The following is a 15,849-nucleotide window of genomic DNA, read 5'->3' on the forward strand; positions in this document are numbered from 1 at the left end:
GCCCCCCTTTTCGATGCCTCCATCCCTGTCCCCCCCATCCCTGTCCCCCCCATCCCTGTCCCCTCCTTAATCCCTGTCCCCCCATCCCTATGCCCCCCTTTTCGATGCCTCCATCCCTGTCCCCCCCATCCCTGTCCCCCCCATCCCTGTCCCCTCCTTAATCCCTGTCCCCCCATCCCTATGCCCCCCTTTTTGATGCCTCCATCCCTGTCCCCCCCATCCCTGTCCCCCCATCCCTATGCCCCCCTTTTCGATGCCTCCATCCCTGTCCCCCCCATCCCTGTCCCCCCCTTAATCCCTGTCCCCCCCATCCCTATGTCCCCCTTTTCGATGCCCCCATCCCTCCCCTGCCCCGTGCTCCCCCATTCCTGTGCCCCCCCCTTCTGTGTCCCCTCTCTCCCCCATCCCTGATCACCCCCCATTTCTGCCCCCCCCCCATTTCTGTCCCTCCCCTTGTTCCCCGGCCCCTCCCACCCCCAGCGCAGGGCGGTGACCGCGCGTTGCATGCCGGGAGTTGTAGTCAGCCCCGCCCTCCCCACCCCGAGCGCTGCACGAGCGCCTCCCCTGAGCTTCCCCCTGCGTGGACTCCATCTCCCGTCGGACCCTGCGCGCTCGCCGAGGTGGCCGCTGGGAGTTGTAGTCCTCTCTCCCCTCCGTGCCCATAGGCGGCGCCGGGCTCTGGACTCGCCGCCCCATCGTGCCCCGCGCGGCGCCTGCGGCGGCGGCGGCCGGAGCGGCCCGAGCAGGGAAGATGGCGGCGGCGGGTGCGGGGGCCGGGCCCGGGCCCGGTGCGGGCTCCTCAGCCGGGACGGGCGCTTCCAACCCGCGTAAGTTCAGCGAGAAAATCGCGTTGCAGAAGCAGCGCCAGGCGGAGGAGACGGCGGCCTTCGAGGAGGTGATGATGGAGATCTGCTCCACGCGGGTGAGCAGCGCCGCCGCCCCCGGATGCGCGGAGGGAACCGGGGCTGAGGGGGAGGCCGGGGGGTGAGGGGTGAGAGGGGGATCGAGGGGGGCTGGGGGCTGAGCGAGAGATCGAGGAGGGATGGGGGGAACCGGGGGGTTAGAGAGGGGTGAGGGGGGACCTGGGGGCTGAGCGAGAGATTGAGGGGGGCTGGGGGGGTCGGGGGAGGTAGAAGGATGAGGGAAATAGGGAGGGCTGGGGGCTGAATGAGGGGTGTGGGGCTTCGAGGGGACCTGGGGGCTGTGAGGGGGCTGGGGACTGAGCGAGAGATTGAGGGGGGCTGGGGGGGACGGGGGAGATAGAGGGAGAGGGATGAGGGAAATAGGGAGGGCTGGGGGCTGAGAGAGAAGTGAGGGGGTGGGAAGGGACCTGGGGGCTGTGAGGGGGCCGGGGGCTGAGCGAGAGGTTGAGGGGGGCTGGGGGGGACGGGGGAGGTAGAAGGATGAGGGAAATAAGGAGAGCTGGGGGCTGAATGAGGGGTGCGGGGGTTCGAGGGGACCTGGGGGCTGTGAGGGGGCCGGGGGCTGAGCGAGAGGTTGAGGGGGGCTGGGACATCGAGGGAAAATAGAGGAGGAGGGATGAGGGGAAATAGAGGGGGCTGAGAGAAGGGTGGAGGGTTTTGAGGGATCCAGGGGCTGAGGGAGAGGTTGAGGGAGAAATAGAGAGGGCTAGGGGCTGAGAGAGGGGCGGGGAGGTTCGAGGGGACCTGGAGGCTGGGAGGGGTTCGGGGGGCTGGAAGAGAAGTAGGGGGTGGGAGGGAGTCTGGCGTCAGGAGGCAGAGAGGGAATAGGAGGGACGGCTCAGACCGGTGCCCAAAGGGGCCTGGGGGTGTTTGGGGGTGCAGAGGAGCTGGAACAGGACAAGGCGTCACCCTGAGCTTGTGGGTGGGATGTGTTTGGGGTGCTGGGGGGGCCAGGAAAGGCTCTCCCCAGAGAAACACTCCGTCCCCAGCCGCCCTCCTGCACCCCGCGTCCCCATCCCGTGCCTTTATTTTGATTTATGTCTCTGGCTGCCGGTTTCTGGCATGACTTTGCGTGTGGCTCGCTCCGTCCTGTCTGTCTCTGCCGGTTCCGAGCGCTCATCCTGGCAAGGGGGTGGCCAAAGCGACCGGAGAGTTTGTGGGGTTCTCACCGCGGGGGGCAAGGGGGGGGATCCCCGTGTCCACGGCTCCAGGATGCACTCCAGGACTCTCCCTGCGCACCGGGGTCCCTCCAGAGGGTTGGGTCGCTCCTTCCCACCAGTGTTTCCAGCTCCCCTTGGGATCGGTGGATGCTTCACCCCTGGAGATGCTTCGGTTTAGCTTGGATGGAGCTGAGAAAATGCAGCTTTGAGAGCGTGGATGAGGGTGCCGGCTCAGAGCCTGCAAAACCGCCCCGCTCGGCAGCTCCTGGGGAAGGGAAGATGTTGTCCCGTGTGCACCGAGGGCTTCTCGGAGAGATCTCAGTGGCAGGAGGGCTGCTCAGGGCCTTGATGGTGGAGCAGGAAAGCTGGGAATGCTGTGGTGCGTCTCCAGGGTTGTGGTTTCCCCGAGTTGGGGAAGGCGACGATTTTGGGCTCCGGTTTGTGTTTGGCCCCGAGGAGTCGGCGGGGATCGCGCGGCCGTTTGCCAGGATGAGGGTTTGGCCAGATTTCAGCTCCCGGAGAGGCGGATCGTGCCAAGCCTGGCGATGGGGCTCCGCTGTGCCGGCGGCCGCGGGGCCTGGCAACCCGCGCCGTGCTTCCCGGTGGGGATACGGGAGCAAAGGGAGAGCACCGCGGAGTTAGGGAGCTGGAGACACGGAGAGGTTCTTCCAGTTGACAGGGAATGCTGCCATGGAGGCTCCGGTGTCTCCTTGCTCTTGGGGCCAGCGTGACTGGGAGAAGAGAGCAACAAAATCCATCGGACCTTTAAAAAGGGGGATATTGGGATTTGGAGCCACGCTGGCACCCCGGGAGGGTGACAGATGGGGATGGGGTCCCGCCGACCCCGAGGGAGCCAAGCAGCTCGGAGAGGGCTCCCAAGTGCCTGTCTCTCCAGAGGTTTTGTCTCCTCTCTCGCCGGGAGCTGCGAGCTGGTGAGTTTGGGAGTGGGCTGGAGCCTCCCACCCCGTGTTTGCACAGCAAACAGCTGGTTAATGTGCAGCGAAGAGAGGCAACAGGACTGTCCTCCCTCTAATCCCTGCCCTGGGACGCTTCCTCCCGGAGTTCATCCCCTGCTTGTGGGATGGCAGCCCTGGAAAGGCACAGGGCAGGGGCAGGAGCAGCTCCCAACAGGAATCTTGGCCTCGTGGGTCCCCTCCATCGTGTCCCAGGCAAGGAGCTGGTAGTGGCCATCAGGCTGGCACATGGATGCTCCGTTCCGTGGCTCCGCGGCAGAGGAGAGGCTGTTGGGGGTTGCTGCCCGGCTCTGGGGTGCCCCTCTGCTGCCCGCAGCTTTGCTTCCCGCAGCTTTTTCCGACTGCTCCTGAGTTGCTGCCTGGTTTCGGCCCCGTCTGGCTCTGCCGGCTCCCGCAGGGACCCTGGCTCCGAGAGCAGAGCAGGATCCCAAGACCTTAAGCCCCAGCACAACTCCGCGCACTAATCCTGCGCTGCCAGCGCAGCCAGCTGTTGGCTAAATCTCCTGTTTTTTTGGTTGTTGTTTTTTTTTTTTCCCTTGGATCTGGATTTTGCTGGTCTTAAGCCTGGGAATTTGCTGTTGCAGGTTTCCCGTCTGCAGCCCTTTGCTGAACTGCGTTTTGCGCTTCGACTCCTCTTTCCCCAGGGTTTATTTGGGACTTAGGAGCTCTGGCGCTGGCTGGGATGTGGGGATCCAAAGGGAAAGTGGATTTGGCGTGGATTTGTATCAGGGAAGCCCTCCTTCCCTGGCTGGATGCCGGAGGGGGACAGTGAGTGGGACATCCCCTAGTGCTGGAGGGGATCACGGGGATGTGAGCAGCAAAGCACCTTCCTGCTGCTGTCAGGATGAAATCGGTGCCGCTCGTGGCGGGTCAGATCTCTGGCCGTGCCGGCTCGGTTGCCGGTGCTGCCCCGGGACCCCAGCTCTCCTCTCCCGCAGGGTTTTCCTTGGAGGGTGAGCACCCAGACTCTGTTATCTCCTGCCTGCGGTTTGCTGTGGCTCCTGCCCTCGGCCTTGAGCCGCGCCGGGAGCCGGCACGCTGCGAGGGTGCCAAGCAGGCGGCCCCAGTCCCACACTGGGTTTGCCCCTTGGTTCTGGGCCTGACAGCCCCTGGCCTAGTTTTGGTGTGGAAAACCTGGCACCTCTGGATCAAAGCGGGTGTGTGGGCTGCTGCCCTGACTGCTGGTACCCAGGGAGCCTGGAGCCCTCGCGGGGTGGCCGTGCGGGCTTCGGCTGTTCCACATGCAGCGGGCTCAGGGATGCAGGTGTCGCAGCCTGCAGGAGGGACGTGGATTTCCCCACTCCTGGCTGCTAAACCCAGCGGGGACTCAGCATCCTTCCTGTGCTGGAGCACCCACGGAGGGAGGAAAGTCCCTTGCGGGGCCTCCTCCGCCCTCGGTGACTTTGAAACAAGGAGGTACTGGGTGCCATAAGTGCTCCCAGCTCACTCTTGAGGCCAGCTGGGTCGGATGTGCCTCGCTCGGGGACAAACTCCTCCCGTGGGACACACTGGAGTCTCAATATTGCCCGTGGGGCTCGGCTGTGGGAGATGCCCGCTGGGATAGGGTCAGGAGTGCAGCGGGGCGGTTTGGGGGTGCCTGGGATGCAGCGGGGTGGTTTGGAGGAGCCCCGGGGTGCCCCTGACCAGCCTTCCCTCCCCTGGCGCAGCTGCAGGCCCAGAAGCTGAGGCTGGCACACAGCCGCGGCCCGTACTACAGCGGCTCCCTGCCCAACGTCAACCAGATCGGCAGCGGCGTCTCCGACTTCCAGGTGAGCAGCGCCCGCTCTGCCGGCTGGGAGGGCTCTGAGGAGGATTGGGAGCTGCATCAGAGTCGGGGTGGGGGTCGGATGAAGAGCTGGGACACGGGCTGCTGTTGGGAATGAGGGGATATTCTCTTAATCCCTTTGCCTGGCCCCGGCTCCGTCCCCGGGGCCATGGGGCTGATCCAGAGACCCTTTCCTGGGCTCACCCGGTGTCTCCTCCCCGCAGGGCCCTTTGCATTCGCCGCTGGACTCCACGCGCAGCACTCGGCACCACGGCCTGGTGGAGCGAGTGCAGCGGGACCCACGCCGGATGATGTCCCCGCTTCGCCGATACGTACGACAGATATCCTTAATCTCATTCCTGCTGGCCTTTCCTCCCACCCCAATTCCAGTGCCCCTCCTGCTCATCTCTTTGGGACCTCACCTGGAGCCCCACGTCCAGTTCTGGAGTGCTCAGCACGGGAAGGACGTGGAGCTGTTGGAGCGAGGCCAGACGAGGCCATGGAGATGATGCGAGGGCTGGAGAACCTCCCGTACCAGGAGAGGCTGGGAGAGTTGGGGTTGTTCAGCCTGGAGAAGAGAAGGCTGTGGGGAGACCTTAGAGCAGCTTCCAGTGTTGAAAGGGGCTCCAGGAAAGCTGGGGAGGGGCTCTGGATCAGGGAGTGCAGGGACAGGATGTGAGGAGTGGTTTTGAGCTGCAAGAGGGGAGATGGAGATGAGATCTTGTGGAGAAATATTTTGCTGTGAGGGTGGGGAGGCTCTGGCCCAGGTTGCCCAGAACAGGGGTGGCTGCCCCATCCCTGGAGTGGTTCAAGGCCAGGTTGGATGGGGCTTGGAGCCCCTGATGCAGTGGGAGGTGTCCCTGCCCATGGCAGGGGTGGGTCTGGATGGGCTTTGAGGTCTCCTCCTGCCTGAATCATTCCATGATCAGCAAGCATTCAGACTGCGTGCTGCCCTGGCCCATCTGCCGGGTTTCTTGCTGTCTGCTCAGGCCTCACTCTTCGTTTGACCCTTAACGTGCCCTGAACATCGACAGTTCTCCCTACGGACCCACCTACCTGTCGCCTCCGCCTGAGCCCAGCTGGAGGAGGTAAGGACCTCACATTTTCCTGGTTCCCAGCACTTGTTTTCCAGGTGCTTCCAGCCCTGCAGGGTCGCTGGAGCCCAGGGCTCACTCTGTATTAAAGAGCACCCAGAGATTTGGAAACAGGGAGGCTGTTGGGAGAGTCCTTGGCAGCCCTCCTGGAAGGGTTTCCATGGATTCCATCACCAGTCTGTGGGGAGAAACTGGACCAGGTGGGGCAGAAGGAAGCTGAGTGTGGCTGGGAGGGCTCCCAGCTCTCTGATTTTCACTATCCTGCAGAGGGGGGCATTTTTAGGGAGCAAACGCTCTCATTGTGCCCAAAAGAGCAGGCTCCAGCGTGCAGGGCGGCATCCGTCCGCTGTAGCTGTGGGAAGAGGGATCCTGTCCAAGCTGAATCACTGGGTGGCTGAGCCCCTGCGTGTCCGGCTCCTGGCCCCGGGGGAAGGCGAGGACGGGGCTGACTGGCCAGGCCCCAGCGTGCCCCGAGCATCGGCTCCATCCCAGAACGCCTGGCGAGCTGTGGCTCCGTGCTGGAGCTGCCCGGGCTTGGCTCAGTGCGGTTCAGCCCTTTTAGAGGTTGCCGAGGGCTCCTCGGCTTTATGTTCAAGGCTGCCCTTCCTGGGAAGCGCTGGGCTCAGCACAGCTCTCCCTCCTGGCCTGAGGACTGTTCTCCCAGGAGGCTCTTGCTGTGTCCGTGCCGCTCTCTCGCTGCACCCGGAGCCTGCGGGGCTGCGTGTGCCCCTGCTCGCCGGTGCGGTTCAGACACCAGCAGCGCTGGCTGTGCCCTGCGATACCAGAACTCGGCTCTGTCTTCGTTTGGTGTCTTGCACTTTGTCCCCACGGCGCCGGTCAGGCTGGAGCACGAGAGCTGTGGCCTCAGCCCCTGGCTCATCTTCCCTCAGTCCCCAGGTGCCCTCTCTGCTGTCCTCCCTGATCTCCCACAGCAAAGCCTTGTCTGTTTTCCCTGGAAAATAGGTTGTGTCACAACCTCCCTGTCACTCGTGGTGAGCACAGCCGTGCTCCTCGCAGCACTTCAAGCTCTGAGGAGACATGTCCAGGAGCATCTTGCTGCAAATGATGCTGCAAATCTTGCATCCCAAGCTCAGGGCTGAATTCCATCATCTGCCTTCACTTGACCCTTGCCCTGCGATGCTTCTCTGGGTGCCAGTGGAGGGGAGGGTGGTCCCTGGCCCATGGTCCCCCTGCTCCAGGGCGTGGAGACCCTCTGGCACTGCCCCCACCATTGACTTGTGGTGCTCTGGGCTGTTCCACTCAGAGAGATCTCTCAGCTCTTTCCTCACGGGAAGCTGACAATTGAACCAGTCTTGGCTGTGATCCGTACGGGCTGGCTGTGTTTTTGGGGTCCCTGAGGCCCATCGCTGCGGTGTTTGGGCTGCGGGCAGAGGGCTGAGGCCATGAACAGGGTGAAGATGTCATGGATTGGCCCCAGCTGGGGTGATTTCTCGATGGAGATAGCCCAGCTTGTCCGCACAAGGCAGCCTGCACGCCGTGAGCTGCCTTCCCGCTGCGAACCCTCCCTCTGTGGGGCAGTGCCGCCCCGTACCCGCTCCCCTACCCGCCAGGTGACTCTCCTGTTTCTCCCTGCAAAGGACCATGCCCTGGGGTAACTTCCCGATGGAGAAAGGACATTTGTTCAGGCTGCCCTCGGCTCTCAACAGGTAAATGATTTTGTTTCCTTTTTCTCTCTCTCTCCCTCTGTTTATGCTGGGCTCCAGCTCTTCCCCAGCACCCCCAGGCTGGGTATGGCCTTGGTTGTGGCCTCTCCAGTCCCCCAGGAAAACGGGGAAGAGGTCTCCAAGCTTCCCCAGATGCTGAACAAGTGATCCTGGGAGAAGGGGGCCCAGGAGACGCTGGGCTTGAAGCACCCCTCGTGCCTTCATAGCCTGCATGGTCCTGCAGCCACTCTGAGCTCCTCAAGGAGCTGCTTTTGGGCTCCTGGATGCAGGGCAGGGTGTCCCCAGGGCTGCCGTCGTGCTTCCGTGGGCTGTGTGATCCCACAGCCACTCCAGGCTTCCCGAGGAGTTGGTTTTAGGGACATGGGGCTCCTGGATGCAGGACAGGGTGGCCCCAGGGTGGCCCCGGCTCAGCGCTGGCTCTGGAAACAAGGACCTAGCTCTGCCTGCTCGCGCTTGGTGCTTGGGGTGGCACATTGGGATTCCCAGCCTGGGGGGCTCGTGGCAGCCCCCGCTGCGTCTCCCTTGCACAGGGAGCAGTGCCAGCACCTCCCGGGGCTCGATGCCAGCAGCGGGGCCCTCGCTGTGCTGTGAGCAGGCGCCCATCGCTCCCTGTTTGGGCCCCGCGCCGGAGGGGGCTGCGTCCCATGGGCATTCGGGGGAGCTTCCTGCCTCGCAGCTGAACAATGTGGCCCTTGTGCGGTCCCAGGACGCGTCCTGAGCTCCAGCAGCCTCTGCCCAGCCCTTCCCCACGCTCATCTGCTTCAGACCAACTAATTGGGAACACAACGGGTGCGACATCCCTGGGTCCTCTGCCCCCAGTCCCTCCAGGGTCCCTGGGGGGAACAAAGGGTCCCCAGCGGTGCCCGTTTTCCCCAGTGACAAGTGCTGTGGGGCCTTCTCGGAGGAGATGGGGATGGAGCAAGCCCTGGCGTGTGTGAGGGACAGGTGAGGGACCCCACTAGATGGGGAGGGCTGGCAGAAAGGAATGAGGTCCACACAGAGCCCCTGGGCACAGCAAATGTTGGACTCAGAGGGCTTTGAAGGACGTGGTGGTTCCTCCAGTGAAACCCTGTGCTGTGCTCTCCTTCCTTTCCTCCTCCTGCTGTTCCCCTTTTCTGCCTGCGGCCCTCGGCTCTGCTCTCACCCACCATCCCGGGGCCGGGACTGGGCCTGGGGGTTGTCACAGTAGAGCGGGAGGCGAGATCTGAGCCCAGGGCCTGGCTGATGATCATTTTTCCCTTTCCAATTAGAACGAATTCCGACTCGGCACTGCACACGAGCGTGATGAACCCCAACCCGCCGGACGCCTACCTGGGCCCCTCGCAGGGCGCCCCGCCACCTGGCCGCCGGAGCGGTGAGCGTCCCCTCCCTTTGCATCCCGCTCTCCCCAGCGGAACCCCCCGCTCCCCACCTCCACCCAGCTGCCGTGGGAACCCCTTGTCTCTTTTACCCCTCGAGGCTTTTGTGGGGGGACCCTGGGGAGCTGCCATCCCTCTGGAGTGGGGTCTCGGCAGCATCCCCTTCCTGCCTTCCCTCCTCGTGCTGTCATTCCCCGTCTCCCTGGATGCTGCTGCCAACGTTGTCTCCTCTCTTGCAGGTTTTTTGGATGGGGACACGGACAGCAAAGGTGAGAAGCTGCTCGCAGCCAGCTCCTCGTCCCCTTCCTTGGGATGTGGGGGTGGGTCTGGAATTCCCTCTGCCGGGTGGGATGCGGGTGGGCTGTGCTGCTCTCCCAACGCTCACCTTCCAATCCCTCTCTCCCCAGTGTTTGTTTTCCAAGTGCCTCCCATCGAAGAGACCTTCGATGACAACAAACACTCGCTGAAGCCCTGGGACACCAAGAAGGTGGGTGCAGAGGAAGGATGGCGAGGAAGCCCCTGCTCCATCCCTCTGCTTCCTGCCCGCCAGGCGTTGCGACACCGGAGCGGCTCTGCCTCCTTCCTGCCCACAAACCGTGGCGGGCGCAGGGTTGTGGGGAGCGCGGGCTCAGCATCCCGGCCTCGCTTCACTCCTCCTCTTTGATTTCACAGCTCTCGTCGTCCTCGGCCCGGCCGCGCTCCTGTGAAGTCCCTGGGATCCAGTAAGTCCCGGGCTGGGCAACGGAAAAGGGTCTGGAGCTGGGGGCCTGGGCTGCTGGGAAGGAAGCTGCTGGAGGAGGCGGTGGCGTTCCCACCCCAAGCACGTGTCTCTCTTTCCCCCAGCGTATTTCCATCCCCGGATCAGCCTGCCAACGTCCCCCTCATCCCCTCGGCCCTCAACACGGGGGGTTCCCTCCCCGACCTCACCAACCTGCACTTCCCCTCCCCGCTGCCCACCCCGCTCGACCCGGACGAGACCGCTTACCCCAGCCTGAGCGGGGGCAACAGCACCAGCAACCTGGCCAACACCATGACGCACCTGGGCATCAGTGGCGGCCTGGGCCTGGGCACGGGCTACGACTCGCCAGGTGAGGGCTGGCCCCAGCCGGGCAGCGACACGCCGGAGCTGATGTCCCGGGGTGGCTGGAGCAGCTGCCAAACCGCACGGGGAGCCGAGAGAGAGGCCCTCGTGGCTGGGAGCCGCCTGCAGCGAGCGCTCGGCAGGGCTCGCGAGAGATGGGAGCGCTCGGGATGGCACCCGAGAGGCAGCTGTGGTGGAGATCGGCCTCTCCAGGCGATCGCGGCACGGGCTGGAGATGCCGCAGCCTGGGAGCGGGGTGGGGAGAGCTTCGGGGTCCCACGGGGGTGTGGGATGGCGGCCCTGGCGAGGGGCCCGCCACCCACCACGTCTTCTTTTCCTGGCATCCTCCGCTCGTTGAGCCGGAGCATCCTGCGCCGCTGCCGGTCCTGTTCCCGGGGTGTGTGTGTTTCTGTCTGTGTCTCCATCGTTTTGGTCACCTTCCATCCCACCCGGGGCAGATGGGGAGCCCCAGCCTGGCCCGGCCCGGGGAGGAGAGCCTGGGGCACGGGGCGATTCCGTGGGTAACGGTGGTGTCTCTTCTTTTTTGTCCCCACAGGACTTACCTCACCTATGCAGAGCTCCCTGAGTAACCCGTCCCTGCAGTCCTCGCTTAGCAATCCCAACCTCCAGGCCTCCCTGCGAAGCCCCTCGCTCCAATCCTCCCTCAGCAACCCCTCGCTCCAATCCTCCCAAAGCAGTTCCTCCATCCCTTCCTCGCTCTCCAACCAGTCCCTGCCCTCTTCCCTCTCCTCCTCGCTCAGCAATCCCTCCCTCCCCACGTCCCCCCGCAGCCAGCCCATCCAGTCCTCTCCCAGCAATCCCAGCTTGCCCTCCGGCTTGAGCGGCTCTTCCTACACCCCCATGGTGCAGGCGTCCATAAACACCTCGCCCCGCCGACGGGTCCCGCTCAGCCCCCTCACCCTCCCAATGGGTGGCGACTCCAGAAGGCAGCACCCCAAACAGTTCTCACCAACAATGTCACCCACATTGTCCTCCATCACCCAGGTATGCATGGTCCATCGCCCGCGCCGGCCCCGCGCCGCGCGCTCGCCTCCATCTCCTCCTCCCTCGACTTCTCTCTTGTCTTGTTTCCATCCTCATCTCAGCCACGCTCCAGGGAAGCCCCCCACCCACCCCGGCCCAGCCCGTGGACTTCTCCGAGCTCCACGTGGTTGGGGACTGGGGCGGGGGGGGACACAGCGCATCCCACCCGGGGCTCCCCCACCCCAAGTTCCTGCTCTGGAGAGGGAAACTCAGCCCGCAGCGGGAGCCAAGTGCAGGGTTTTGGCACCCGATGCTGCCAGCAGGGCTGAAATTCGGGGTTTCCCCGAGCTGCTTCAGGGGGGGCTTGTGGTGCCGGGGGCTGGGGCAGAGGGGCCGTATCCTGGTGGGCACCGGGGGGTGTGCAGGCTGACCCCTGTCTCTCCGCTCTGTCCGCAGGGAGTGCCCCTGGACACCAGCAAGCTGCCAGCCGACCAGCGGCTCCCGCCGTACTCCTACAGCCAGCCCGGCCTGCTCCTGCAGTCCCAGCCGAGCCAGAAAGCCTTGCACCAGCCCGTGCAGTCCCCCACGCAGCCGGTGCGGCCCCCGGCACCGCCGGTGCCGCCGAGCGGGGCCTCGCAGCGCCCGTACGTGCCCCAGTACCAGCCTAACGCGTCCCTCCCGCCGCAGCAGCAGCTGGGCCAGCCCCTGAGCGACTTCGGTTTGGGCAGCGTGAGTGCTCCTGGGGCGGGAATGAAGGGGGGGCCGCAGCGGGAGTATTCATCCTCGTAACCTGCCTCTCCCTGTAGTTCGAGCAGTTCGGGATGGGGGAAGGCCCCACCGGCAACAGCGGCGGCTTCCCCGAGGAGCTGGGCACCCTGAGCTACCCGCAGACCGAGGGCGCCTACGACCCCCACGTCCTCAACCGGCAAAACCTGAGCAACTGCAGCCGCCACGGCCCCATTCCCAACATCATCCTCACAGGTGGGTGGGCAGGGAGCCCCGCGACACCCTCCCGGCGAGCGAGACATTGAGATAGCTCAGTTTCTTATGTAGAATCACAGAATCACAGAAAGGTTTGGGTTGGAAGGGACATTAAAGATCATCTAGTTCCAACCCCCTGCCATGAGCAGGGACGCCTCCCACTGGATCAGGTTGCTCTCAGCCCCATCCAACCTGGCTCTGAACATCTCCAGGGATGCAGCAGCAAGAATATTCTTGCAATATTCTGTTTGAGAAACCAGCTGCCAACGGCCTGGGCAGGTGAAACCTCTGCTGGGTGAAAAACTGGCTGGTTAGCCGGGTCCAGAGGGGGTGGGAATGGGATTGGGACCAGTTGTGTTCAATGTCTTCATCAGTGATCTAGATGGTGGGATAGAGAGCTCCCTCAGTGAGTTTGGGGGTGACATGGAGCTGGGTGGGAATATGGATCTCCTTGAGGGCAGGGAAGCTCTGCAGAGGGATCTGGCCAGGCTGGATCCATGGGATGGAGGGCAGGAGGCTCTGCAGAAGGATTGGGACAGGCTGGATCCATAGATGGAGGGCAGGAGGCTCTGCAGAAGGATTGGGACAGGCTGGATCCATAGATGGAGGGCAGGAGGCTCTGCAGAGGGATTGGGACAGGCTGGATCCATAGATGGAGGGCAGGAGGCTCTGCAGAGGGATTGGGACAGGCTGGATCCGTGTGCTGTGACCAACAGGATGAGGTTCAACCAGGCCAAGTGCCGGGTCTTGCACTGGGGCCACAATAACCCCATGCGGCGCTTCAGGCTTGGGAGGGAGCGGATGGAAAGCTGCCTGGGGAAAAGGTCCTGCTGGGCACCCGCTGGGCAACAGCAGCTTAACATGGACCAGCAGTGGCCCAGGTGGGCAAGAAGGCCACCAGCATCCTGGCTTGGAGCAGCCATGGGGTGGCCAGTGAGAGCAGATTGTCCCCCTGGACTCAAATCCTTGAATCCCGGGTTCAGTTCTGGGCCCCTCACTCCAAGAAAGACCTTGAGGAGCTGGAGCCGCGTCCGGAGAAGGGAACAGAGCTGGGAAGGGGCTGGAGAACAAGGACTGGGGGAGCAGTGAGGGACCTGGGGCTGTTTGGTTTGGGGAAGATGAGACCTCATCGTTCTGCACAACTCTCAGAAAAGACATTGTGATGAGGTGGGTGCTGGGCTCTTCTCTCAAGCGATGGGATGAGAAGAACCAGCCTCAAGTTGTGCCAGGGCAGGTTCAGATTCGATATTGGGAAAAATTCCTTCACAGAAAGGGTTGTCTGGCGCTGGCAGAGCCTGTCCAGGGAGGTGGTGGAGTCCCCAGCCCTGGAGGGGTACAAAAGCCGCGTGGATGAGGCCCTCGGATGGGTCTGGAGCTCAGGGAGGGTTGTGGTGCTCAGGGCTGGTTTGGTGGTGGACAGGGTCAGCTGGTCTCGATTTGAAAGGTCTTTTCCAACCCAAGTATCCCGTGATTGTGGGTGCTGACTCCCCTTTTCCCCTCCACCCCAACAGGGGATTCTCCCCCTGGCATCTCCAAGGAGATCGCGACGGCGCTGGCTGGTGTTCCCGGTTTCGAGGTGGACACGACGGCGTTGGGGCTGGAAGAGGAGCTCAAAATCGAACCCCTCACCCTGGATGGACTCAACATGCTGAGCGATCCCTACGCCCTGCTCACCGATCCGGCCGTCGAGGATTCCTTCCGCACCGACCGCCTCCAGTGAGGGGCTTGGGGGGCTCCGCCAGCACCCCGGGCCGCCTGCGGACCCCCCGCCTCCGCTCCCCTTCCCCATTCCACCCCTTTTTTCCCTTTTTTTTTCACTTTCTTTCTGGTCAAACGGTGGGGCCACCGCTGGCTCCGTCCCCAGAGAACGGGACTGGGGGATTCCGGAAGGGGGGGAACGTGAGCCAGGTGCTCTCCAGCCCCCCCAAACCCCAGCACAAAGGGGGCTCCCGTCCCGGGGGGGGCGGCTGTACATAACCCCGTAGGTAGAGACCCCCGGGGGGAGAAAAGGGGAGCCGCTTCCACTTTTACTTTATTTTTTTTTCTGGCTAATCATCATGATTAAGGAGAAATCCCGCTGCCCCCCTGTATGTGCCCTCCACCCCCCAAAATCTTACCCAGCCGCCGGGGACCCTGCGGGATGTGTAGAAAGCACTTGTAACTTTGTCCCCCACCCTAAAAAGGGAGCGTGGGGGGCCCCGTCCGCGGGCGGGGGGGACCTGGGGCCGCAGGACCCGCGTTTTCCCCCATCCCCCCTGCCCAGGAGGGAGCCAGAGTGATTTATTATTATTATTATTTTTTAAAATATATTATATGTTAATTAAACACCCGCTGTGATGGCGAGTGGATGATTTGGCGGGGGTGGGAGGCGCACACAGACTTCGGGGATGTGGGGTGGGGGGGCACAGGGAGCTGGGGGGGATCATTGCAGGGTGCTGGGGGTGTTCTGTTGGTTTTAGAGGTTCTGGGGGGGATCGTGGGGGGGGTCTTGGCAGATTCTAGAGGTGTTGGGGGTGTCCCAGGGGGTCCTGGCTATTTCTGGGGTGCTGGGGGGGGTCCCAGGGTGTCTGTCTGGTGGGATGGGGGCTCCTGGCCATTTTTGGGGGTGATCAGGGCGATCTGGCCATTTCTGGGGGTGCTGGGGAGGAGATCACGAGAGGGGGACTACGAGGGTTCCTGAGGGTCCTCTCCATTTGTGGGGTGCTGGGGGGGTGGTCAGTGGGGATCTCTGGGGATCCTGGCAGCTTCTGGAGGTGCTGGGGGGAGCTCGGGGGGGGCGACTGTGTTGCTTCTGGCTATTTCTGGGGGTCCCGGGGGGGTCCTGGCAGTTTCTGGGGCGCTGGGAGGATCCGGGGAGGGTGACTAGGAGGCTCCTGGCCATTTCTGGGGGTGCTGGGGTGGGTCCCAGGGGGATCAAGAGAGAGGGGGCTGGGGGTGGCGGGGATCCTGTCCCTTTCTGATGTCCCAGGGGTGCGGGGGGCAGTCGGGCTCCTGGTTCTGCGGGGGTCCCAGGGAGGGCAGGGTTGCCAGTGTCTCCATGTCCCAGTCCCCAGCGCCCCTGTGTCCCTGATGTCCCTGTGTCTTGGTGTCCCAGTCCCAGAGTCCCTGTATCCCGGTGTCCGTGTCCCCGTGACACTGTCCTAGTGTTGCCGTCCTGGTGTCTCTGTCCTCTCTCTCTGTGTCCCATAGTCCCAGTGTCGCTGTCCCTGTCCCATATCCTAGTCCCAGTGTCACTGTATCCCAGTTTCCCCATCCCATCTCCATCCCATCTCCATCCTATCCCATGTCCATGTCCATGTCCATCTCCATCTCCATCCCCATCCCATCTCCATCCCATCTCCATCCCATCCCATCCCATGTCCATGTCCATCTCCATCCCCATCCCCATCCCATCCCATCCCCATCCCATCTCCATCCCATCCCCATCCCATCTCTATCCCATCTCCATCCCATCCCATGTCCATGTCTGTGTCCATCTCCATCCCCATCTCCATCCCATCCCCATCTCCATCCCATCCCATCCCATCCCATCCCATCCCATCCCATCCCATCCCATCCCCATCTCCATCTCCATCCCATCCCCATCCCATCCCATCCCATCCCATCCCATCCCATCCCCATTCCATCTCCATCCCATCCCATCTCCATCCCATCCCATCCCATCCCATCCCATCCCATCCCATCCTCATTCCATCTCCATCTCCATCCCATCCTATCCCATCCCAATCCCCTCTCCCCTCTCCCTGTCCGGACCCCTCCAGCCCGCCGGGGGGCGCTCTCCCCTCCCGCGCTCCCCCCTCTCACGCTCTTCTCTCTCTCTCTCTCTCTGTCTCCCTCCCCGCGC

The 15,849-nt window shown here is 63.5% G+C and overlaps 1 protein-coding gene across 1 annotated transcript; it reads left to right on the forward strand.

The window, feature by feature from the left end:
- The first annotated feature begins 712 nt into the window (after positions 1–712).
- CRTC2 (CREB regulated transcription coactivator 2) lies at positions 713–14,303 on the forward strand. The gene is made up of 14 exons (XM_069878642.1): positions 713–922; positions 4,725–4,826; positions 5,047–5,163; positions 5,849–5,910; positions 7,515–7,583; positions 8,852–8,955; positions 9,199–9,228; positions 9,367–9,446; positions 9,632–9,681; positions 9,803–10,047; positions 10,597–11,045; positions 11,481–11,753; positions 11,831–12,005; positions 13,517–14,303. Exons 1-14 carry the CDS (start codon positions 752–754, stop codon positions 13,723–13,725), a joined length of 2,136 nt encoding a protein of 711 aa, XP_069734743.1. The 5' UTR covers positions 713–751; the 3' UTR covers positions 13,726–14,303.
- The last annotated feature ends 1,546 nt before the right edge of the window (positions 14,304–15,849 follow it).

This window comes from Phaenicophaeus curvirostris, chromosome 29, assembly GCF_032191515.1.
Source record: "Phaenicophaeus curvirostris isolate KB17595 chromosome 29, BPBGC_Pcur_1.0, whole genome shotgun sequence".
NCBI classification, from domain to species: domain Eukaryota; kingdom Metazoa; phylum Chordata; class Aves; order Cuculiformes; family Cuculidae; genus Phaenicophaeus; species Phaenicophaeus curvirostris.